Source organism: Callithrix jacchus, chromosome 16, assembly GCF_049354715.1.
Source record: "Callithrix jacchus isolate 240 chromosome 16, calJac240_pri, whole genome shotgun sequence".
In the NCBI taxonomy this organism is placed as follows: domain Eukaryota; kingdom Metazoa; phylum Chordata; class Mammalia; order Primates; family Cebidae; genus Callithrix; species Callithrix jacchus.
The window spans coordinates 90,134,238-90,160,643 of record NC_133517.1 but is presented as its reverse complement, the minus strand read 5'-3'; the positions used below and the strand labels follow the sequence as shown (position 1 = coordinate 90,160,643).

The window sequence follows — 26,406 nt, the reverse complement described above, 5'->3', positions numbered from 1 at the left end:
CATTTTACATTTCCACGATCAGGGTGTATGAGCGTTCCAGTAGCTCCATGCCTTGCTAACATCAGGCAACGTCAACTTTTTAAAATTTAAGTAATTCTAGTAGGTTTGTAGTGGTATCTTATTATGGTTTTAATTAGTATTTTCTTGACAATATGTAGCACATATATATATATGTATATATGTATGTATGTGTATATATATGTATGTATGTGTATATATATGTATGTATGTGTATATATATGTGTATATATATATATATATATACACATACATACACATACACACACATACCCTATATATAGGCTTTACATATAGGGTATATATGTATAGTTTCTCTCTATATATAAATAGCCTTTCTCTATATATAGGCTATATTTTCCTACTCTGCAACTTGACATGTAATATAATGTACATGACTGAGGTTCCCAAATTTCAAGAGGACATGAAATAATGTAGATACAGCAGGAAATGCTAAATGCAGATGTGAGAGAACTGAATTTTATGTCAATAATAATTTTAGTTAACCCAGGGCTATTTGTGACATTAAAGAAACTCTTTTCTTCACTGTCTATCCCTTGATTAAATTTTTTTTCATGGAAATTTTACTTGGCTTTTCATGTGTAGATATTTTCTTATCTACATAATAAGTATATCTTTTCCTAGCCTTGACTATGTCATCTTTTCTTCACGAGACTGTCTACTGGGTTTTTTTTCAGTGTTGCCCAGAGCAGCTCTGATTCACTAGATACTGAAGAATATATTTGTTCATTTAACTGAACTTGAATTACAAAGTCTAGTTTTGTAACTCTTTGGCGGTTTGGTAATAATTTCGGTGGTTTTTCTCATGTGTATTAGTCAGAGTTCTCCAGAAACAGAACAGGATATATTTATTTATTATAAGGAATTGGCTCATATGAATATGGGGACTTATAAACCCCAAGATCTGCAGTCAGCAACCTAGAGACCCAAGAGAGCTGATGATGTAGTTTCAGTTTGAGTCTGAAAGCCTGAGAACCACGAGAGCCAATGGTATAAGTTCTAGTCCAAAACCCACTTTGGCTTGGGAACCTAGAAGAGCCTATGTTTCATTTTGAGTCCAAAGGCAAATAAGACTGATGTTTTAGCGCCAGGGCCGTCAGGCAGGAAGAATTTCCTCTTACTCATGGGGGAGCTAGCTTATTTGTTCTATTTAGCCCTTCAACTGATTCAATAAGGGCCACCCACTTTAGGGAGAACAATCTGCTTTATTCAGTCTACCAGTTCAAATGTCAATCTCATTTAAAAACACCATCACAGACACTGTGATGATTTTTGGCTATCTGAGCACCTGAGGCCCGATAAATTGACAGATAAATTTAATCATCATATTGTGGTAGAAGGGGAGCTAACTACAAATAAAATCCTTCTCAATTTAGGTCAGAGCATGGCTAACCTAAGTAGGTAACTTTCAATTAAAGAGGAGACATACAATCATGTAAACATATTATATTTGTTACTTATATATTTGATCACTAGACACTTGATATGAATAAGTACCTTTATGTATTATAAACAGATTTTCACTGATGCTATTACTACTTTTTATGAAGGATGTTTTAGAAGTATATTATTTACTATGCTGTCTAGAGAGCTTAAAATATTCAAAGGGCAGTTAATAAGCACCTGAAAGGGGCAGAAGGTATATTCCTCATGCAGTCACTGGGTTCCTTACATTCCCTAAGTTTTACAGGGCTTAAAACAGATATTTAGAGAAAGTAGAAAGTCACGTATTTCCGGTTTCTATGAGGTCCAAGCTGAGGTCCATGCTGAGGTCCAAAACCTAATTCTCACTGGTATACTGAGGACTAAAAAGCTTTTTCTCAGCTACAAAAACTTTAGTTGGGGATATTTAAAAAGTATGTCTGCTTCTTGTACAACTATGGACTTGACATGAACCTGAGGTTGTTTCAGAAGCACTTCTTGCTTTGGCTTTTTCCAGGGATTCAAAATGATGATCTAGGGTTAGCTCAGTGGTGGGAGGGATGCCTGTGTAAGACATCTGTCTAAACTCCCTACACTTGCCAGAGACACTGGCCTTTGTTAATAGAATGAGAAGCAGCATTGCCTAATGGCATGGAAGCACGTGGAAGTTTCAAAAGCTAGTAAGTTTGTAGGTGGTGTTTGTAAACAACCTTGCTTACACTGTTGTTGATAGAATAGTATGCTATGCCCTTTTGGAATAGCTTCGGATTGCCAAACAAGAAACAGTTGGGTATAAATGAAGATTAACCAGCCAGGATATGGTTTCATCCTACTGACATTCCAGTTCCTTGGCACTGGCTTCAGTGCTGTGGGAGGAGTCCACTTGGTCCATCATGTCACAGCTTTCTTTTAACTTGACAGCATCTTTATTGTACCAGGCAGATAAAACCCGGGAGGGATTCATTTGGATTTAGGCTTTGAGATGGGAACTGGGTTAAATTGTGTTCCCAGCTCATGTTCTACATATCACATTCTTGAGCCAAATAAAAACACCCATCCCTTCAAGGTTGACATACACTGGGTTTTACTTCACTTGGCGAGCCTGGATTTTTGAACAAGAAGCATGTCCCTAGGTGCCAATTATGGTTGAATTTTCATTCATTTCAAGCTGTAGGAGAAATCTCAGCAGCATAAGAACATTCGACGAGACCATCAGCATTTATAACAAAATTTAGGTCCTATTCAATTTTTTTGTGGGACGGATACTTGTTCCTCAGGAAATTTCTCCTTGGAGATTATATGGTTGAATGATTTTCTTCCGTTAATAAAATACTTTCAACCAGAGAATTTTTTTCCTTAAGCCAGGTGGATTCCAGTAATATTTATCTAGCCCTCACTGGTATCAGTTGTTCACATTAATTCAATTTACTTAGACCTCTGGCAATTTTCTAAAAGAAAGGAATTTTTTTCTGGGGAGATTTTCACATGATAAAGGATCTTTCTGCTTAGCATATACTTTTGTTTTATATAATCCTAAATATACATATATAATTTTGTATTTTCATTTATTTCATATTCATATTTATTTTATTATATTTATAAATTGCCTTTGTGACAATTAGATTGGAAATTCCAAGTAGATTGGAAATTTGGGATGGTCTCATTTTTTTGAGGAATTGTACATCACTGAAAGTTTCACATCACTAACGTACAATTTAATTCATTTTTGCGGCCCCATTTAATATGTAAAACAATGCTGTGTTCAGCTTTCATTTTATTATAACATTTTTATTATCATGAAAGCACTTTTAATGCTGCCATTCTAATGTTCATGCATTACTGTATCAAAGATAGGCATAAAAATATACTTTTTTTCACTTAAGGCATGTATTTAGGACTAACTACTGGCGGTATTACACGCATTTTTCACAGCATGTTTTCTTTCTGGGAATTATGAAGTTAGTTTTGGGATCTGGACAAGTTGCTAAGAATTCTGAGAATCTGGATTCTAAAAGTAGTTGTGTCAGTTCAGAGGTCAGGTGATTTGGCCAGTGAAAGGGCAATGGGACAAGTGATCATTAGTCATGCTGTCAGAGAACCATTTCTTTCTCCTGCAAAAGGCAGCATGGAGAACAGCTTATTTCCATCTACCTAGTCCCATTCCATCTTCTTAATGAACATCTGGTGTAGTGACCTGTAGTCTGTATTTGTGGCAAGGACTTTCTGAATATTGGTAAGACTGGTTGCTAGCCATCTCTGTTGACTGCTGGAGAGAATGGCTATGTTTGTTTAAAATTCATTTCAGTGTCTTTAAGAGATTAAGTTTCCTTCCCAAAAGCCTGTCTTCAACTATTTCATTTAGGGGAAACATAAAATTGCGTTACAATTTTGGTAATCTGAAAATTTACCATTCAAAGTGGGACACCTTTGAGAGTGAAAAGGGTGTTATTAATAATTACACTCGGAGATAGGTATGAAATGTGATTGTCCCAGGCAAATGAGAATGAAATGTCATCCTAGTTATAATGGTGTGGAAATCATTTTGGTTCAGGGCATCTCTAGTGAGACTGATGGACAAGGGAAGGGATGTGCTGTGTCATAAGGTAAACCAGGTGACAGCTCAATGCTGTGCATGTACAAGTACATGAGAAATCATTTACTGTTAGGGCCAGCACAAGAGGGAAGAACTGGATCATCATTGCAAATCACCCATATGAACTTGGTTTACATATGCCAGAATCTGTTCAATTTTGTAATTCATGGATCCTTTTTGAAATCTGATAAAACCTAAATGCTTTTCAGAAGATGCACATACACAGTAAATTTTGCATGTAATTCTAGGGGAGTTTCAGTTTTCTTGAAACCACCTATGAAAATGTGAACCCGGAATTTATAACTCCTGCCATAAGTACAATAGACTTGTGTAACTTCTTTCAAGAGTGCAATAAATGTGGGAGGATATAACTTAAGAATCTACTGAAGTAGCCATGATCAAACTGTTATGGATCAGGTAATATACAAAATGTGTGTGACTCTAAGTCACATACCTTGAGCTCACATTTGTGTATGTGTATCATGGGCTGATTAGCTGATTAATTGGGAGGCATAAATCAGAAGTTTAAATCAGGAAGTCAGCAATGTCCTGATTAAAAAAAAAAAAAAACACCAAAAAACAAAAAAAAACTTTCTCTACCAGAGGCATTTGTTCCTGGCAGTCATCACAGCTTGGTGATCACCCATAGTTACAGTGGATGTGAGAGTTTATAAGGAATACAGATCAATTTAAAAAAATCTGAATACTTATTGCGGACCAGGCATGGATCTAGCATTGTACAGACTTCACAAAAGTATTTTATTTTAACTTTTATTTCTATTTTTCAAATAAGGAAATAGAAACCCAGAGAAGCTACGTAACTCCCTCACATAGCAAAACATCCCACGTCTTCTGATGATAAAATGTGGGCTCTCAACTTCTACACAGTCCAGACATGATTCACAGATACTGTGATTACTGTTATTAATGTGATAGCATTACAATTCTGTGTGCAAGAAGAAAAAAACTGATAACATGGGGTGAGGAAGAAAAGAAATACAGCAGGACACAGCTTGCCTCATGTAACTTTAGAGCTGGGAGAAAAGAGATGAAAGTTTTTGAAAAGTGTCTTAGGATAGTTGTGATAAAGAGAAAAATAATAAAGATGAAAGTTTGATAGGAAGAAAAAAAAGGTAAGAAAATGGTCCTTGGACTTGGGTCCCTTAGAGACCTAGGTTTCAGGTAGCTTTTGTAGTCTCATCCCTTTTTTTTTTTTTTTTTTTTTAACTCTTTCAAATATCTTCTCTTTCTTTTCTCTTCTATAATGCCATATTTATTGGCTTTCCACCCTACCCAGACCTTCTATTCCTTGCTTTACATATTAAAAAAATTATGAATTGCTTCAGGCACCTTCAAATCCTATAGCCACCTTCTTAAGAAAAATTGAATCAACCTAAATAAAAGTAAATCAACAAGACATATGTATAAACTATGGTATATGCATACCATGTTAATCTATGCAGCAATAAAAATGAATGAATTACAATTGCAGTTATTAATGTGAATGACTTGCAAACAGTTGAACAAATAAAGCAAGAAGAATGTATACAGTTATATATGACACACTGTACTGATATCATTCAGTACTGTGTTTCATTTAGGGACACATGCATACATAGCAAAAGAATAAATACATGAGAATAAGAAACACCTAATGAAGGGTAGTGGTTACCTTTAGAGCAGTTAATAAAGAGATGTGGTGGTGCAAAGGTATGCAAGAGGCTTCAATTCTACTGTCTTCAGCTTAAGTACTTGAGGGTGAGTTCTGAAAATGGGAGTCACCTGAGAGCTATCAGTTGCCAGTAGTACTATCAGCAGCTGGGAGAATGGTGTTTCATATGTGTGTATCTGGGTGGGCACCACAGCATCCACTAGAATATTCATTCTCAACCTTTATTGCATATTAGAATCACCTGAGGAGCTCTGTATACTTCCAAAGCCTAGCTGGCACTCTAAAGCAATTCAATCATAATTTCTGGGAGTAGGGCCCAGAGGTCAGCATATTTTAAAATCCTCCAGATGATTCCAGTGAGCAGCCACAGCTAAGTTTGAGAAATACCACATTTTATTATTTCTTTCCACTTATCCAGGTTTTTTTTTTAAGTTATACTTTAAGTTCTGGGATACATATGCAGAATGTGCAGGTTAGTTACATAGGTATACATATGCCATGGTAGTTTGCTGCACCCATCAAGCCATCATCTACCTTAGGTATTTGTCCTAATGCTATCCTTCCCCTTTCCTCCCATTCCCTGACAGGCCCCGGTGTGTCATGTTCCCCTCTCTGTGTTCCTATGTTCTCATATTCAACTCCCACTTGTGAATGAGAAGAGGAGGTGTTTGGTTTTCTGCTCTTGTGTTAGTTTGCTGAGAATGATGGTTTCCAACTTCATCCATGTCCCTGCAAAGGACTCATCCAGCCAGGTATTTAAAAATGTCTTAGAGTAAGATTATATACTTTTCTCCATGAAGCTCTTTCTGAAATTTATTTCTATCTACTGTGTTTTCTAATTTAAATAGCTGTTTTTAAAATTTTATTTTGTTGGTTGCTAGTGTATGAAAAGGAGACTTAAGAAAAGACCATCTTATGTTCATTAATCTTGATGGATTCTTTTCATCTCACAAATTACCCATGTTTCTTCCTTTTCAATCTTTATTCCTTCAAACATTATTTTTTCCATGTTACTGATGGCTTGAAACTTCAGGTCTATGTGAGTTAAAAGTGATAATTCCAGATATTATCCATTCCTGAATTTAAAGAGGATGCTTTTACTGATTCATCATCTAGTGGAATATTTTTATAAGTTTTATCTTGATCCTTTTTATCTGAAAAAATTAAAGGATATAGATAAAAGTTAAATATCACATGAGATGGTGAATTTACTGAAATTCTAATCTTACTGATTTTTATAAAAGTTTTGTCAATTGGTGTAGAATTTTTCTGAATGCTTGTCTTGCTTCTGTGATTATCTGAATGTTCTTTACTTTATTAAGTGGTGAATAATATTTTCTATTGTAAAATTAATCTTGTATTCATAGAATAAATCTAACATGTATTACTCATTTCTTTCAATTCTGTTCATAAAATCTTTAGCTTGAAGCCTCCTTTTCAAACTCTAATGTTTGTATTAAGGTGATACTGTTCTCAGAAAAGTCACAGCATCTTTTTTCTCTTCCTCCTTTCTCTGGAAGAGTTTGTGAAGTTTTTAATAATTTTTTAAATATTTAGTATAATTTATCTGTAATACAGTTTGAAATCCTTTGAATGATCTGGGTAGATTTTCAACTGCTAATATAATTTCTTTAATGGTGTATTAGGGTTCTCTAGAGGGACAGAAAAAATATATATATACACACCCACCCACACACACACACATATATATACACACACTATTTTTAGTTTATTTACTATCAAGCTGTACAATCACAAGGTCCCACAATAGTCTGTCTGCAAGCTTGAGGAGCAATGAGAGCCAGTCCAAGTCTCAAAACTGAAGAACTTGGAGTCCAATGTCCGAGGGCAGGGAGCATCCAGCATGGGAGAAAGATGTAGGCTGGGAGGCTAGACCAGTCTCGCCTTTTCAGATTTTTCGGCCTGATTTATATTCACTGGCAGCTGATTAAATGGTGCCCACCCAATTAAGGGTAGGTCTGCCTTCCCCAGCCCACAGACTCAAATGTGAATCTCCTTTGACGACACCATCACAGACACACCCAGGATCAATATTTCATCCTTCAATCCAATCAAGTTGACACTTAGTATTAACCATCATAAATGGCTTATGGACTTTTTATGTTTTCTGTTTCTTCTTGAGGGACTAAGCCTATATTTGCAAGAATTTGTTTTAGTTAGGTTACTCATCATGTTGGCACAATATTAATATACTATTTGTCATTTTTCTGATTTTAAAGATACTTTCTGGGGAAATGTAGAAATTGCTCATTTCCCATTTGTTAAGAGCTGTAGGTGTGTTTATATTCAAACACTTGACCCATTGAAAACATTTTGATTTAACTAGTGTGCTTCTATAAACAACTGAAAGTGACTCTAATGACAGACATAGACATACTTTGGGAGAGGCTTTAAACTCAAGATGCGTTAGAGGCTGTCTATTCTATTTATGAACAAAATTGCTTAGCTTTCATGTACAACCCAAGGTTCTTCTTTTGTTGTTAGAAATCAGTTAAAAATTGAAAAACATTTGCAAAATAAATAAGTTTAAAGTGTATATCCAAGTAATAAGCTGGCTAGTTTTGTTCTTTGATTTATTGAATGGTACTTATTAAACACATAGTATGTGCCAGGCATGATATTAGTCATACCACATTACCTGGGACTGCCATTCTCCTGCCTAGAATGCAGAACGGTCTTGTATATTTGAGGTGTGCTATTTCTAGAAATCCTAAGAAAAACAGTGGTGGGCCAAGATCAGCAGTAGGATGAAAACACTGTGTCAAACAGTTGATAGAAACTAAAACATTGGACTTCCTCTCTGCCTCTCTTCAACCTAAGTCTTTGTGACAGGAGTATATTTAGGTATGTTTCTCTCCTGGTGCTATTGTATATGTCAGATTGATGTCACCCAGCGAGGGGGTCATTTGCTTCATACCATTTAAATTGCTGGTGGAATCTGAGTAGCATACATATTTCTTTAACTGTGTTATTTTATTTAATGACTGTCATTTCTAATAGAGTCTGAGAGAGATTTGGTTACACAATTTTGTCCACTCACATATGGCAAAACTTTTTTTTTTAATTTTACTTTAAGTTCTCGGGTACATGTACAGATCTTGCAGGATTGTTACCTAGGTACACACATGCCATGGTGGTTTGCTGCCTCCATCCCCCTGTCACCTACATTAGGTATTTCTCCTAATGTTATCCCTCCCTAATCTCTCCACCCCCTGCTATCCCTCCCCTAGTCTCCCACCCCGCAACAGACCCCAGTGTGTGATGCTCCCCTCCCTGTGTCCATGTGTTCTCATTGTTCAACACCCACTTAAGAGTAAGAACATGCAGTGTTTGGTTTTCTGTTCTTGTGTCAGTTTGCTGAGAATGATGGTTTCCAGATTCATCTATCTCCCTGCAAAGAACATGAACTCATCCTTTTTTATGGTGGTATAGTGTTCCCCAGTGTTGAGGATTGATAGTCTACAATAATAGAGCCAAAATATGAGCCAATAGCCAGTTAGATGAGAACCACTAGATAATTCTCAATTTAACCTGTCAGAAATTGCTTTTCTGTGGGGACAATATTTGGTATTCTCATTGTCCTTTGCTGGAAATGTATATATTAATATTTTATTCTCTATTATCAGTGCCCATTTAAATTTGACTTGAATGTTCTATCAGATTTCCAAAGAGGACTTCAGGCATACTAAAATTGTATAGCTTTCAATCTAATGTGTATCCCAATACAAATGAATAATCTCAAATGCTTTGATCAGTAAGGAGATAACCTCATCAGTGATTTGTTTGCATGGGGGTACTTTTGAAGTTGTTAAAAACCTCCAAGGAAGTTTATTCACAAAGAGTGACTCTCACAAATATTTGTTGAGTGCCCACTACATATTATACAATATTCTAGCCACCAAAAGTGCAGATTGAAATAGGTAGTTATTGCACTTTATACTCACATTACATTGGTGGACTTTATCAGGCAATTTTACTGAAGAGAAATAAGAGTTATAGCAGATGAAATACAGATGCTCAGAGAGCATGAGGAGGTGCACAGAACCCAGAGCTGAAAATTAAGGAAAGACAATTCTTGAAATTAATTCTCTCTCTGCTGAGATTCGAGCAACACTTTGCTAGGTAAACAGCTGTCAAGGTTGTAGTTTGGGGGTTGAGAGTATCAAGAGCAGGAAAAGCAAGCAAACAACAAACATATAGAATGAACTGGGGTTATATGGAGAAGGGCAGGTTTAAAGAATTCAATATTCAGCTGGGCACGGTGGCTCAAGCCTGTAATCCCAGCACTTTGGGAGGCCGAGGTGGGTGGATCACGTGGTCAACAGATCGAGACCATCCTGGTCAACATGGTGAAACCCCGTCTCTACTAAAAATAAAAAAAATTAGCTGGGCATGGTGGCGTGTGCCTGTAATCCCAGCTACTCAGGAGGCTGAGGCAGGAGAATTGCCTGAACCCAGGAGGCGGAGGTTGTGGTGAGCCGAGATCGCGCCATTGCACTCCAGCCTGGGTAACAAGGGCGAAACTCCGTCTCAAAAAAATATAAAAATAGAAATAATAAAATTCATCCAGTATACACTCAATTCAGCTAATGAATATTGAATTCTTTTTTTTTTTTTTTTTTTTTTTTGAGACGGAGTTTCACTCTTGTTACCCAGGCTGGAGTGCAATGGCGCTATCTCGGCTCACCGCAACTTCCGCCTCCTGGGTTCAGGCGATTCTCCTGCCTCAGCCTCCGGAGTAGCTGGGATTACAGGCACGCGCCACCATGCCCAGCTAATTTTTAGTATTTTTAGTAGAGACGGGGTTTCACCATGTTGACCAGGATGGTCTCGATCTGTTGACCACGTGATCCACCCACCTCGGCCTCCCAAAGTGCTGGGATTACAGGCATGAGCTACCGCGCCCAGCTCTACTGGATGAATTGAATCAGTTTTAGAGCATGGGTCTTTCCCTCTATCTTTTGGGTCATTTTCTTATATATACTGTAATGCATTCAATGCATGCATAGAATTTCAATCCCACCATACTTCCTACTTAGCACAAAATATTAAATAAATGAAAATGGCAAAAGGAGGTATTTGGAAGACAGTTATAGTTATTAGTGTCTTATGTAGTGAAAAGTTTACCAAATTTAGTATAAGAAAACCTCCTCTTAGATTCACTTGGCTCCAAGTTATAGAAACCATATGAACTGGCCTCATCCAACATGGAATTTAGCACAAGGATACTGGTGTGCCACATGGAACCCAAGAACAGGAATGTGATGAGCCTACATCTCATGAAAAAGTGGAACAGGGACTCTCTTGCTCTCTTTCATCTTTACTTCGATTTGTTTATTTTTTTCCCTTGCTCGGAATCATCTTTCACATTCTACAGAAGTCACAGAAGCCAACAAACAGCTCCAGATTTAAACATACTAAACTTCTGTCATCAGAGAGAACTTCCAAAAAATATTGAGATGGGACCCATTGACTCAGATTGAGTCAGATATCTACTCTTGGACCAATCAATTGTGGTCTCTGTGAATGCAGGCTACTATTATTGCCCTATTTGAGTTTTCTTCCCACTCATGAGCCAGTCAACTCTAGACAGAAAATGGAATTATTGGAGGCTTGGAGGTTCTCACAGGAACCCTTTAAATGAAGCAGAGGGCAGAACATGTTTTAGGACAAAGAAAAATGGTATGCAGCCAAAATATATCTACTACAATAACAGTGATTATTAAAAAGTCACTTAATTTCTCTATGACTCAATTTTCTCTTCTCTAAAAATGTATGAATTGGCGATTGCTATGGATATGTGTCAAATAAGATACTTTAAAAGTGTTTCAAATAACAAACTTGTATACAATTATAAAAGGTTGCTCAGATTATTACACCGGTGTCACCAAAGTGGTTTCCACATTCTATCTCTGCGGAGCTTTGATTTCTAACTTGGAATTATTTTCTCTACTTTTTATGGTTATGGACTAATTAAAGAGGAATATCTTCCATTTATTCATTGATGCTTTAATATATATTCTGGTAGGAGCTTTACACAGATTTCCTTCTTTAATTTTCACCACAATCCTATAAACTAGATAGTCTTACCAAGCATACGGTAATATAAACAGGTTAAGATGATTAAGTTCCTCACGTGAATTAGCGCGAGAGGATTTAAATCAGGTCTGAGTGATTCTAAAGGTAAGGTGAGGATTTTAAAGAGCCATACAGTAACACTCTTACATGTTACAATTTTGTTGTTCATCTTTACGATTAAATTATAATTGGTTTATTTCTGAACTAGTATCTTTAAAAATGTTAATATTCTACCATTACATTTCTATTTGATGATCTAGTCATTCTATTAAAAATCCTAACTTTCATGAAGATAAAATGATGCCATACTGTGGATTTGCCAAGTGCTGCTCTACTACTTGTTGGGAGAAATTAAAATTTTAATTCAGAATAAGAAGCTTGATATTTGTAAACAACTACAAGAATAGAGGGATAAATAATCATAACTTGTTCAGAAACAGTATGTCAGCCTCAGAGAGGTTTCTGGAAGGATTCTTAACAGCAGGTCATCATCTTTGGTCTCAACAGTGAAAAGTACAATGAATGAGTAATTGTTGGAATTTTTGGATTCTGATCCACCTGAACAGAACACACATTTTCTTTCATAATTTATATTAGAAATAAGATACCTGGCCCATCTGAGCATGTATGATTAGGTTGGTGGAACTGTGTTCTAATCAGAAATATTAGTGTATTCTGACCATCTTTGCAAGAAAAAGAGTCTCAATTGCATAGCAAATACCTAAAAAGAAAATGGTCATCTATTTTTATGTTCTTAATTATTATTTTTTTTTGAGAGGGAGTTTCAATCTTGTTGCCCAGGCTGGAGTGCAATGGCACAATCTTGGCTCACTGCAACCTCCTTTTCCTGGATTCAAGCAATTCTCCTGCCTCAGCCTTCTGAGTAGCTGGGACTATAGGCATGCACCACCACGCCCGGCTATTTTTTTTGTATTTTTAGTAGAGACCAGATTTTGCCATGTTGGCCAGGCTGGTGTCGAATGCCTGACCTCGTAATCCACCCGCCTCAGCCTCCCAAAGTGCTGGGATTACAGGAGTGAGCCACCATGCCTGGTCTACATTCTTAATGTAATGACATGTTAGACTCCAGAGTCCATACAAACAGACGAGTGGCCTAGCTTGTGTGGTATTTCTCATTACTGAGATATTATATAACCCTTTCAGGTATTTCTGAAAACACATGAGACTGAATCCTCTCTTCATGAAGTAATATATGGCAATCCTCTTCATTATATCAATGCTGTTACTGTTTACCTCTTGACTTCCTGAAAGTTTCTGGGCAATGCCTTTCACTTTTTGAAACTGCATTTTAGGGTTTGGGGTACATGTGAAGAATATGCAAGATTGTTGCATAGGTACACACATGGCAGTGTGATTTGCTGCCTTCTTCCTCATCACCTATATCTGGCATTTCTCCCCATGCTGTCTCTCCCCAATTCCCCAACCCCTGCTATCCCTCCCCTATTTCCCCCCCAACAGACCACAGTGTGTGATGCTCCCCTCCTTGTGTCCACGTGTTCTCATTCTTCAACACCCGCCTATGAGTGAGAAAATGCGGTGTTTGATTTTCTATTCTTGTGTCAGTTTGCTGAGAATGATGGTTTCTAGGTTCATCCATGTCCCTACAAAGGACACGAACTCATCGGTTTTGATGGCTGCATAGTATTCCATGGTGTATATGTGCCACATTTTCCCAGTCCAGTCTATCATCGATGGGCATTTGGGTTGGTTCCAAGTCCTTGCTATTGTAAACAGTGCTGCAATGAACATTCGTGTGCATGTGTCCTTATAGTAGAACGATTTATAATCCTTTTCTTTTTTGGCTTCACTATAGGTCCCTCTTCCATTAATCTTGCAAATGTACTTAATGTTCCCCTTTCAAAGAGGGTTTCCTTTAAGGATTAAGCTTCTTTGGGAATTAATCCAAACTTGTAGTTTTATATAGCAGTCCAGGAATCACGAATGTATGTATCTGGGACAACAACTCCATCCATAACACATTATCTCATTATTTACTCAGAGTATTAAGATTTCTTTGGATCTGACTCATTGAAAATGAGCTATTCTTCTTATGTCTAAAAAGTCTCAGGTGTATTACAGTTTTACTATTTGAAAATAATATCAAATATGGCATCTTGTGATGTTCAAAGGCAGTGTAATATTATTTGTTTTTCAGATTATAGGACTGAAGTGTTGAAGGATGAAGTGGCTTGCTATTGAATACAATGCCATGTGGCATATTGGGCTTCTGGCTCCTAGTCCAGAGTAATTTTTTTTTGTTCTCTTTACATATCACTTTCATCTGCAGTGTATCATTTGGTTCTTAAAATAATATGGCATCATTCAGGCAGAAAAGCATTTGGTCCTCCACTTGTTTACAGATAAGGATATTGAGTCTTAGAGGGGTTTTTGTCCAAGGCCATATGATGATAAATGTTTTGTCCCCAAATTTAAGATATTTTCATTACAATTTGATGGCTTTCCAAGTTAAAAAAGTTCTCTATGGCCCATTGATAAATTCTGCAATCTGTCTCTCTTTTTTAAAATTCCCTTGATATTTTTCTTGATTTCTTGTAATATTTTAAAATACATGTTTTATTGAATTAGTAAAGCAATACTTTACATGGTGGTCCATCCTGAACTCTCCGGGGATCCTGGCTGCTGCTTTTGAAGTATTGAGAACTGCAGCAAACAGCCTTTTTATTGGAAATCTACATGAGTTCTGTTTCTAATAAAATAAACATTTCTTTTTTAATTTTAATTTGAGTCAAGGATACATGTGCAGATATGTTACAAGGGTACATTGCATGATGCTGAGGTTTGGGCTTCTATAGATCCTATTACCCAGATAGTCAGCATAGTACCTTATAGGAAGTTTTTCAGCCCTTCCCCCATCTTTAGCATTCCTATTATCTATTGTTCCCATCTATATGTTTGTATGTACCCAAGGTTTATCTCTTTCTTATAAGTGACAATATAAGTGATACTTGGTTGTCTGTTCCTGCATTAATTTGCTTAGGATAATAGCGTCCAGATGCATCCATGTTGCTGCAAAAGACAAGATTTCATTCTTTTTCATGGCTGTGTAGTGTTCCACAGTATATATGTACCACATTTTCTTAGCCAGTACACTGTGGATGCACAGCAAGGTCTGTTCTATGTCTTTGTTATTGTGAATAGTGCTGTGACAGACATATGAGTGCATGTGTCTTTTTGGTAGAATGATTTCTTTTCCTTCACATATATGCCCAGTAATGGGATTGCTGCATAAAATGGAAGGTCTAGTTTTAGTTCTCTGAGAATCTCCAAACTGCTTTCTATAGTGGCTGAATTAATTTAAATTTCCACCAACAGAATATAAGCATTCCATTTTCTCTGTCACCTCACCAGTATCTGTTATTTTTTGACTTTTTTAATAATGGCCATTCTGACTGGTGTGAGATGGTATCTCCTTGTAGTTTCGATTTGCATTTCTCTGATGATTAGTGATGATGAGCCTATTTTTCATGTTTGTTGGCCTTTTGTATGTGTTTTTTTGAGAAGCATCTGCTCATGTCCTTTGTCCACTTTTTAATGGGGTTATGTGTTTTTTTTCCTTGTTGATTTAAGTTCCTTACAGATTCTGGATATTAGTTCTGTTTTGGATGCATAGCTTGTGAATAGTTTCTCCTACTCTTTAGGCTGTCTGTTTGCTCTGTTGGTAGTTTCCTTTGCTGTGCAGAAGCTCTTTAGTTTAATTAGGTCCTAGTCGTCCATTTTTATTTTCATTGCAATTGCTTTTGAGGACTCAGTCATATATTCTTTACCTAGGCCAACGTCTAGAGGGGTATTTTTTAGGTTTTCTTCTAGAATTTTTATGGTTTGAGGTCTTACATTTAAGTCTTTAATCCAACTTGAGTCATATTTGTATATTGTAATAGGTAGGGGTCCAGTTTCTTCCTCCTACAAACAGCCAGTTTTCACAGCACCATTTATTGCATAGAAAGTTCTTTTCCAATTGCTTATTTTTGTTGAGTTTGTTGAAGATCAGTTGATTGTAGGTATATGACTTTAATTCTGTGTTCTCTATTCTATTCCATTGATCTGTGTCTATTTTTGTACTAGTGCCATGGTGTTTTGGTCACTGTAGCCTTGTAGTATAGTTTGACATCAGGTATTATGATCCCTCTAGCTTTATTCTTTTTGCATAGAATTACTTTGGCTATTTGGGCTCTTTTTTGGTTCCATATGAATTTTAGAATAGTTTTTTTCTGTGAAAAATGACATTGGTGATTTGATACAAATAGTATTGAATCTGTAGATAGTTTTGAGCAATATGGTTAATTTGAACAGTATTGATTATTCCAATCTGTAAGCATGAAGTGTTTTCCTATTTGTGTCAACTATGGATTCTTTCAGGAGTGTTTTGTAGTTCTCCTTGTAGAGATCGCCTACCACCCTGGTAGATGTATTTTATTTTTTTGTGTATGGCTATTATAAAAATTGTGTTCGTGATTTGGCTGTCAGCTTGAACATCACCAGTATATAGAAGTGCTGCTAACTTTTTAATGTTGATTTTGTATCCTAAAGCTTTACTGAAGTTGTTTATTAGATCCAGGAGCCTTTTGGCAGAGTGTTTAGGGTTTACTAGATACAAAGTGATACTGTCAGCAAAAAGAGATAATTTGACCCCTCTTTTCCTATTTGGATGCCTTTTATTTCTTTCTCTTACCTGATTTCTCTGGCTAGGGCTTCCAGTACTATGTGGAATAGGAGTGGTCAGAGCATACATCTATGAAAGCTAACATTTTTAAAATGATGTACATGAGACAACTTTTTACAACATGGAAATATTTTTCATCCCTCTAAGCCAAAACAAAAAAGTTTTATAATTTTTTTCCTTGAAAACTAATTGATGTTAATTTAAGAAAATCATTGTCTGCATCTTTTCAAAACATTTGTCGATTTGCTAATGTACATTAGGAAGCAGTTTGGCAATTATTACCAGGAAACTATGGGTATATTCCAATTCTCCCAAGAGTAAATTTAAAGATAACAGATAAATTAATAGTACAGTATTCTGTCTCTAATGTTTTTCCTAGTAGTTGTAGAGTTTGAGCAAATCACATCTTAGTTCACTAACTAAGGTTCTATATTCATTTTCTATTGCTGCCCTTATTAATTACAACAAACTTATTGGCTTAAACAACACACGTGTATTATTTCTTAACTCTATAGGGAGTAAATTGGATCTGATATGGTTTGTCTCTGTGTCCCCACTCAAAATCTCATCTTGACTTGTGATAAAACCAATGTGCAAGGACAGGACCAGGTGGAGATAAATGAATCATAGTGGGGGTGGGGGTTTCCCCTATCCTGTTCTCAAGAGAGTAAGTCCTCATGGGATCTGATGGTTTTATAAGGAGCTTCCCCCTTTGGCTCTCATTCTCTCTCCTGTCACCATGTGAAGAGGGACATGTTTGCTTCCTCTTTCACAATGATTATAAGTTTCCTGAGGTCTCCCCATCTATGTGAAACTGTGAGTCAATTAAACCTCTTTTCTTCATAAAGTACCCACTTTTGGCTATGTCTTTATTAGAAGTGTGAGAACAGACTAATACAAATTCATTTACTTGAAGTTATTGGACTAAGGTACCATTCTTTGCTGGCTCTCAGCTGGTGGTCATTTCAGCTTCTAGAGGGCCTGTATTTCTTAGCTTGTCAGCCCTTTGTCTTCAAATCCAGCAATGCAGGTTGTCATCCTTCTCCTGGATTCTCTCTCCTGTTTTTTTATGTGTCATCACATCTCTCTGACCATTACTAGGAAAGGCTCTCTATTTCTAAGAGCTGATGTGCTTGGATTAGGCCCAGTGTAATAATCCAGCAAAATCTCCCCATCTCAAAATTGATGACTTCAATCATATTCACAGAACCTCTTTTGCCACATAAGGTAATACTCACATATTCTGGGAATTAGGATATAAACATTTTGGGGTCCATTATTCTGTCTACCATAGGTCTCTTGTAAGATTCTGTGACTCTTCAAGTTTCTATCTGCAGAATAACTACTTTTGATTTCAGAGAAATAAGAAATATTGGGAATATTGTGGCTTCTGTGATGAAAATACTTTTAATTAGTTACATTTTAAAAAACGTTATGGAAAAATGAATTCTACCTCTATTTATGCTAAGTATACCAAACACAAGGCTGATTTTTTTGTTAATTCAATCAGCCAGTGCAATGAAAACAATTATACTCTTGGCTGTTTAGTGTCAAAGTGACTGAATGTACGTTTTCAAGACATGAAGCAGTGCCATGCAAATATAGTATTGAAGTAAAAAATTGAATAAATAAATTCCAGATTGTCCCTTCTTCCTTCTTCTTTTTGTCCTGAGGAAGAGAGGATGGTATTATGGGATAAAATGGTAGGATTTCAAATAAGATGCAGATTATTTAATTCGGATATGTTCCCAAGTCTCATATAAGAAATCAATTTCTCTTGAAATAGAAAGGAAACTTTCCTTTTGGTAGCTCATGAAAAAGGTTAGGTGTTGCAGAGGAATGAGAGCAATGACACTGTAATTATTGCTCCATACAGGACCCTCAAATTCTTTTTTATTTATTTGTTTATTCATTCTGAATTATAGTATTCATTCTGAGTTCATCATCTAAACCAGGAATTATAACAATGCCAATCATTCTACCCATGCCTTCTCTCCAACTTGTCTTTGGCCACTCTCTCAGAGGTAAACATTAAACTGAATTTTATGCTTATATTTTCTTTGACAAAAAAATATTTATAGACCAGGCACAGTGGCTCACACTTGTAATCCCAGCACTTTGGGAGGCCAAAGTGGGCATATCATTTGAGCTCAGGATTTCAAGACCAGATCGGGCAACACAGTGAAAACCTGTCTCTACCAAAAATAAAAAAGTAATTAGCTGAGCATGGTGGCAAGTGCCTGTGGTCCTAGCTACTCAGGAGGCTGAGGTGGGAAAACTACTTGAACCCAAGAGGCGGAGGTTGTAGTGAGCTGAGATTGCACCACTGCACTCCAGCCTGGGTGACAGAGTGAGACTCCATCTCCAAAAAAAAAAAAAAAAAAAAAGAGTTTTGCACATATGCATATAATTAAATGATATATTATTTTACTTGTTTTTGTACTTTTTATAAAGTTTATCATGTTTCTATTTTTAACTTTATTTTACACTTAATACTTTAACTAAAATTTAGTATCTGTCTTGCAGATATGGTTCCTTCATTTCACTGATATATTGTATATAATTCTGTTAATCTTATCCATTCTATTAATGATGGCCATTTAGATTCTTTCTAATTGATTGCTAATTTAAAATGACACATGAGGCTGGAGCCATAGAAGACAGGAAAAGAATAGCTACTAAGAGGCAGCAAGGGAGACAGCAGAATTTTGGAAAGACCCTAGTGCTGAGGAGACAATCTACCAAAATAGGGTTTTGGTGATCATCTGGACTCTTTAGAGTTCACAGACCAATCTGGTAGTGGGGCAGATCAGAAGTAGGCCAAGATTTATTTACTACAAAGTTTTGTTGCTGATGGATTGAGGTGGTTATTATTTCATCTTGCCATTTGCCAGAGAACAGAGCAAAGCATTTGTGAAAGAAGGTAGCATCATCCAGTGATTGTATAAGTTTTCATATATAATGTTCCATTATTTGATAATAATAATAGGCACACCAAAACTCCCATACAAAGCAGAAGACAGAAATAGCCTCAAACATGACACAGATACTGGAGTTACCAGATACGGCTTTCAAAATAATAGTGATTAACATGTTTGCAAAATAGATGACAAAATGGATACTTTCTTTGAGAAAAAAAAAACCTTATTTTAAAACTGTAAATTCTACTACTTGGGAGGCTGAGGTAGAGGATCCCTTGAGACCAGGAATAGAAGGTTGCAGTGAGCTGTGATTGCATCATTGCACTCCAGGCTGGGCAACAGAGCAAGACCCTGCATCTAAAAAATTTTTTAATGTAAATTCTAGAAGTGAAAAATTCAATAATTGAAATTAATTCATCAACAGATGCATTTATTAGCCAATTGGACAAACAAATAGGAGTAGTGAACGGTAATATAGCTCCACAGAAAATAAGCAGACTAAAGCATAGGGCATTAACTGCCAGGCATTTTCAACTTGTCTTACATGGTACCTGAGCAATAGCCCTGAGGCAATGACCGGAACGGTGAGTGCCAGGGCTGTAGCTTGGGCTCCAAATCTGCTAAATGGTCTTTTTATTATGTGTATCTAATTTTAAGCAAAATAAAGCTTTTTTTTCCTGACCTATTTTTATTGTCAACACTTTCGACATCCAATTTGTAGTTATTCCCCATACCAATATATTCTCCAACTCTACAGGCACCAACTTGGTGTCCTATGGTTGAAGTCAATTCTGACACCAACTCTCCAGTGTTAGCACTGAGCCCACAGGTTAAAGGGCTCAATCCCACAATGCTTTGCCTACTTCAGATGACAAATGCCAGTCCAGGTTGCCATCTTTGCTTCTGACCGTCTGTTATAAATTGGAGTTTTCTATGACCACCTTCTCAAGTTCCATAATTTGCTAGCATGGCTTACAGAACTCACGAAAGCACTTTACTATCACTAATTCATTATAAAGGATATCATGCAGGATACCAATGAATAGCCAGATTAAAAGATACATAGAGCCAGGTAGGGATGAGGTGTGTGGAACTTCTATGCCCTCTCAGAGTGTGACCAGCACCTCAGTGTGTTCATTAACCTGGAGGCTCTCTGAACCCCATTGTTAAAGGAGGTCTCCTTATATAGGCATGATTTTTTTTAAAATTTTTTATTGGATTTTAGGTTTTGGGGTACATGAGCAGAGCATGCAAGACAGTTGCGTAGGAACACACATGGCAGTGTGCTTTTCTTTCCTTCTCCCCTTCACCCACATTTGGCATTTCTCCCCAGGCTATCCCTCCACACCTCCCCCTCCCACTGGCCCTCCCCTTTTCCCCGCAATAGACCCCAGTGTTTAGTACTCCCCTTTCTGTGTCCATGTGTTCTCATTTTTCATCACCCGCCTATATAGGCATGATTAATTAAATCATTACTCTTTGGTGATTAACTCAATCTCTAGCCCCACTGCCTTCCCTGCAGGCCAGAAATTAAAAGCTCTAATACTTCCATCATGTCTTAGTCTTCCTGTTGCCTCGCTCCAATCCCAAAGCTAACTATAGACCCTCAGCCACCAGTCATCTCATTAGCATACAAGTGACACTCATTTCTTTCTGCAGATTCCACATGTTTTAGGAGCTGTGTGCCAGGGACTGGAAACAAGGACCCAATACTTAGTTTTTAATACAATACATTACATTTCATTTTTAATTTGATGTTGTCCTTTAATGGAAGATTCTGATACATTTATATTTTTTGTGATTATTTGTGTATTTGGAGTTATTTCTACTGTTTAAAACTTGTTTTCATGTTTTTTCTTATGTTTTCTCTCTTTCTTTTTTGTGATTGAGTTTTCATTTCTTTTTATCCTCCTTTTCTCACTTCTTATTTCTGTTTAGAATTTATACATGTAACTTATGTTCTTTAGTCCTTAGGTTTATAATTGTATTGTATACATTTAATCCAATAGAGCCTTAAAGCTAAACACTATTTTGTTCCCTCTCCTATATGATAAACTTACATTAAGACATTTTAGGTTTGATCTTTCCTTCCCAACCAATGAAATGGCAGTATTTTGGGTGGGATCTTGTGGTGATAAAACCCTGACAGTTTTTATCTGAAAATATTTTAATTTTGTCCTTATTGTTTTGCAATAATCTAAGTTGACAGCTATTTTCTCTCATCACTTGGAAGCTGTTATTCCGTAATCTATAGGCTGTACTTTTAGTTAAGAATTCTGCTGGCTGCACTCATGCCTATAATCCAAACATTTTGGGAGGCTGAGGTAGGCATATCACTTGTGGTCAGGAGTTCAAGACTAGCCTGGCCAACATGGTGAAATCCTGTCTCTACTAAAAATCCAAAATTATTTTTAATTTTGGTGTGCTGGCATAGTCCTTGCTACTTGGAAGGCTGAGGCAAGAGGGTTGCTTGAACCCAGAAGGTGGAGGTTGCAGAGAGCCAAAATCATGCCACTGCACTCTAGCCTGGGCAATAGAGTGTGACTCCATCTCAACTAAAACAAAGAATTCTACTGTCATTCTAATTGTTCTTCTTTTTTAAAATATGAATTGTGCTTTTCCTCTAGTTGCTTTTATGACCAAGAGTTCTTTTGAAAGGATTTTGGAGGAAAGGGGCTTTATTCCAGTGAACAGTTTGCAAACAGGAGAGACACAGCGGTGTAAGACAAAGTACCTGCCAGAAACAGAGGGTTTGCGTTTTATAGCAAAAGTTCCTGCCTATGTTCTCAACCCAGTTCACTCATGCAAAAGAAGAGTTGGACTTTGCTTAGTTATAACTGGTTAATACGGTTGAGCCCTAATTGGTTGATGTAGCTCAGCCCATGGACTAGGACAAACAAGCCCCGGTTGGTTGGTTTCCAACCCTCAAACCAGAAATCTGTCAGATGCTTCTTTCAAATGCGAGGTGTCAGAGGATTTCTGGCAGCAGTTTATCTTGACGCAATGGGAACTGGTCTGCCTTGGTTCTAGAAAGGGAGGTCCTGTGATAACGTTTATGATGTCTTTCTGAGAAGACAAATTATATGATTGCTCCCTCACCCAACCATGGCCACCTGTTTTATCTCTGAGCACCTCAGTTAGCCACAGGGAATGCATTTTGTCTGTAAGTAGGGGCTTACTATAACAGGTTTAAGATTTTTTTTTTTAATTTTATTATGACCTATCAAATGTGGCTGTATTTTTATTTGTCCTGGATCTGTGGTTTCCTATTTTGCATGTCTACTGGGAATTTTGCAGCTATTATTGCCTTTCTTTTGTTCTCCTCATTTTCATTCTTTCTTATATATTTGTTTGGATCTTCAACAAAATCCAAAGCCTTCTTATTCTGTCCTCTATGTCATCTATATCTTTTATTTTATTTTATTTATTTATTTATTTATTTATTTTATTTTGAGACAGAGTCTTGCTCTGTTGCCTAGGCTGGAGTGCAGTGGTGCGTTCTTGGCTCACTACAACCTCCGCCTCCTGGCTCAAGGGATTCCTGTGCCTCAGTCTCCCAAGTAGCTGGGATTACAAGCATGTGCCACCACCCCTGGCTAATGTTTATGTTTTCAGTAAAGATGGGGTTTCACCATGTTGGCTAGGCTGGTCTTGAACTCCTAGCCTCAAGTGATCTACCCATCTCGGCCTCCCAAAGTGCTGGGATTACAGGCATGAGCCACTATGCCTGGCCTCCTCTATAGCTTTTAATGTTTACTTGTTTTGTCTCATTTTTTTTTTCTCCAAATTCCTGGTTTAATAAGGACTTGTTTATTTTGAAGAAAAAAGGTCCCAAACATCAGGCTGTTCACAAAAATAACCCACAGTATCAACTTTAGAAAACAAATATTAAGACTATAACTCTATTTTTCTAGAGGATGCATTTGACATGCCAACTCTCATTCACAAAAATACATCGTTACATTTGTGTTGAACTGCCCCACAGAGCACACTAATGTTGGGGTGTAACACACATACTTCTAACTCAAAGCTGCTTTCTGGAGCTACTCAACTAAATGAGATTGCCTTTGCAGTTAGGGAAGCAACCACGGAACATATGTATGAATGAAAAGAACTGTACTCCCTGCATAACAAGAGATTATTTTGGAGACAGTTGATAAAAACCATACATCCTTTTTATTGTTAGTCATAAAGAGGTATCAAAATTAAAAGCAAAAATTACAGGGTAAGACTTAACAAAACTACTAGGAGCGTCAAAAAGGAAGTGAAAATGGGACTAGGCGCAGGGAAATATGAATTAATGAACATGGGAAAGACAAGGATGGGGAGAACAGTGAGCATGTGCTGAAGATACTAGGGGAGAGGATCTGGTGAAAAATTTGATCTTAGACAAGCGCCTAGGTAAAGAAATAATGGGATAAGATTTCTAAACCCCACTATGTGCTTAAGAGTCATCCTCGCCATTGGCGCTGTCTCTGTCATCCTCTCCTTCCTCAGCCTCTTTTTCATCATCCTTGATCAACTCCAGCTGGTCATCCCCCCGATCTTCATTATCATCATCATCCAGTAGGTCCCCCTCCTCAGCAGAGTCATCTGCACCCCCCTCAGACTCCATCTTCACATTAGTCTCATCTTTCTTCACGGAGCTGCTGCTTTGCTCCTCTTCTGACTTATCATTCTTCATCTCTGCTTGTTTGCTCTGTTCCTTTTCAATTTTTTCCAGGTTTTCCAGGAGAGAATCCACTTTTTGTTTTATCTGGGTCAGTTCCTTCTTAATGGCCTGAAGGTCATCTCCTTTCAATTTTCCAGACTTGGAAGATCCCCGCTGTCCACTCTTAGAATTGAAGCCACTTTTGCCCCTTCGTGAGGTGTTTCCTGATACACGCTGACGTTTCGAGGGCACTACAGCCTGAGCAATAGGAGGAGGAGGAGGTACACGTGCTGGGTAACTGTACATCCTATCATAATAATCCCGTTGAAAGTCATAGTCCAAGTCAAAAGAGGAGCTGAGTAGAGGGGACGGAGAAGGGTGTTCTGTTACTGACCCGTACATCTCCGCTGCAGATCGTTTCACACCTGCTTTTCCTCGGTTCACTTTTGGCTCTGCAGCCAGGTTAATATCTAAAACCTGGCCAGCAATCATTCTGCCATTCTCTCCTGCTACAGCAGCCCGGGCATTTCTCTCATTAACATATTGAACGAAGGCAAAGCCCTTATGAACAGAGCAGCCCACAATTTTGCCATACTTCGAAAAGATTGCCTCCACATCAGATTTCTTGACCACGAGAGTGTTGAGATTCCCAATGAACACACAGGAGTTCATGGAGCGAGGATCTGTCTTGTTGGTAACGTTGCTGGCCATTGTGTTTGATGATAAGGTTTGTCACAAAGCCGAAAACAGGAGGGAGGAGGGAGAAGAGATTTGATTCTGAGTCTCCTACTCCCGGGTTCTACGTGCAGAAGCCGACTGCTGCTGGAGGTCGGCAACGTGGACACAACCGCTCAGTCTTCGTCTCTTCACAAAATGGCCCCCGAGTCCTGTTTTGTCTCATTATGCTACATTGTGGATAAATTATTTAGCTATGTCTTCCCTAATCTATTATTATTACTTTTGTTGAGACAGAGTTTTGCTCTTGTTGCCAAGGCAGGAGTGCAATGGTGCCATCTTGGCTCACAGCAACCTCCGCTTCCTGGGTTCAGGCAATTCTCCTGCCTCAGCCTCCCGAGTAGCTGGGATTACAGGTGCCTGCCAACACACCCAGCTGACTTTTGTATTTTTAGTAGAGATGGGGTTTCACCATGTTGGCCAGGCTGGTCTTGAACTCCTGACCTCAGGTGATTTGCCTGCCTTGACCTCCCAAAGTTCTGAGATTACAGACATGGGCCACCCCACCTGGCCTGTTCTATTATTATTATTTTCTTTTGTTTTGTTTTGTTTTGCTTTGTTTCGTTTTTTGAGGTGGAGTCTTGTTCTGTCACCCTGCTGGAGTGCAGTGGCTGGATCTTGGTTTACTGAAACCTCCACTTCCTGGGTTCAAGTGATTCTCCTGCCTCAGCCTCCCAAGTAGCTGGGATTACAGGTGCCTGCCAACACACCCAACTGATTTTTGTATTTTTAGTAGAGATGGGGTTTCACCATGTTGGCCAGGCTGGTCTTGAACTCCTGACCTCAGGTGATTTGCCTGCCTTGACCTCCCAAAGTTCTGAGATTACAGACATGGGCCACCCCACCTGGCCTGTTCTATTATTATTTTCTTTTGTTTTGTTTTGCTTTGTTTCGTTTTTTGAGGTGGAGTCTTGTTCTGTCACCCTGCTGGAGTGCAGTGGCTGGATCTTGGTTTACTGCAACCTCCACTTCCTGGGTTCAAGTGATTCTCCTGCCTCAGCCTCCTGAGTAGCTGGGATTATAGGTGCTTGCCATGCTGCCCAGCTATTTCTTGTATTTGGAGTAGAGATGGGGTTTTACCATGTTGGCCAGGCTGGTCTTGAAATCCTGACCTCAGGTGATCCACCCACCTCGGCCTCCCAAAGTGCTGGGATTACATAATCTATTATTCTTTTAAAAAAATTATTGCTACTTACCTAATATACTTATTGTCCTTTATTGAGCCTTTAATTTCAAAAATTATATATTTTACTTCTGTAATTACAGGCTTTTCGGCTCAGTGTGCCTATTTCTCATGATTTTTACTCTATGCTTCTCTTTGTAACTTCACTTTTCTTTTACAAATTTCATGCATAACTGTTTTCTATTATGTCAGCTTCAAGGTCTACAGTTCCTTCACTTTAAATCTTTGTTTTTGTCTGACGATTCTCACACATAGTAGCTTGATTTTCTGTATGTTTGAGAATTGTTGTTTGAAAGGTCATGCTTGCTTTTAATCTGTAGGAGACTCACCCTACCTGAGGAAAGTTTCCTTCAAGAAGGACTTGCTTCTGCCTCGGCTGGTGGGCGATT

General features: G+C 37.7%; 1 protein-coding gene across 1 annotated transcript; it reads right to left on the bottom strand.

Moving 5' to 3' along the window:
- Positions 1–23,218: 23,218 nt before the first annotated feature.
- LOC100414594 (heterogeneous nuclear ribonucleoproteins C1/C2) lies at positions 23,219–24,986 on the bottom strand. Its single transcript, XM_008983368.5, has 2 exons — positions 24,494–24,986; positions 23,219–24,454 (listed from the first exon to the last, which is right to left on the bottom strand). Exons 1-2 carry the CDS (start codon positions 24,808–24,810, stop codon positions 23,893–23,895), a joined length of 879 nt encoding a protein of 292 aa, XP_008981616.3. The 5' UTR covers positions 24,811–24,986; the 3' UTR covers positions 23,219–23,892.
- Between the last annotated feature and the right edge of the window lie 1,420 nt (positions 24,987–26,406).

Coding starts and splice junctions, on each gene's coding strand:
- LOC100414594 (XM_008983368.5), bottom strand. CDS start 24,810: ATGGCCAGCAACGTTACCAACAAGACAGATCCTCGCTCCATGAACTCC. Junction 24,455..24,493: donor TCTGCAGCGGAGATGTACGG/GTCAGTAACAGA, acceptor CCCTCTACTCAG/CTCCTCTTTTGACTTGGACT.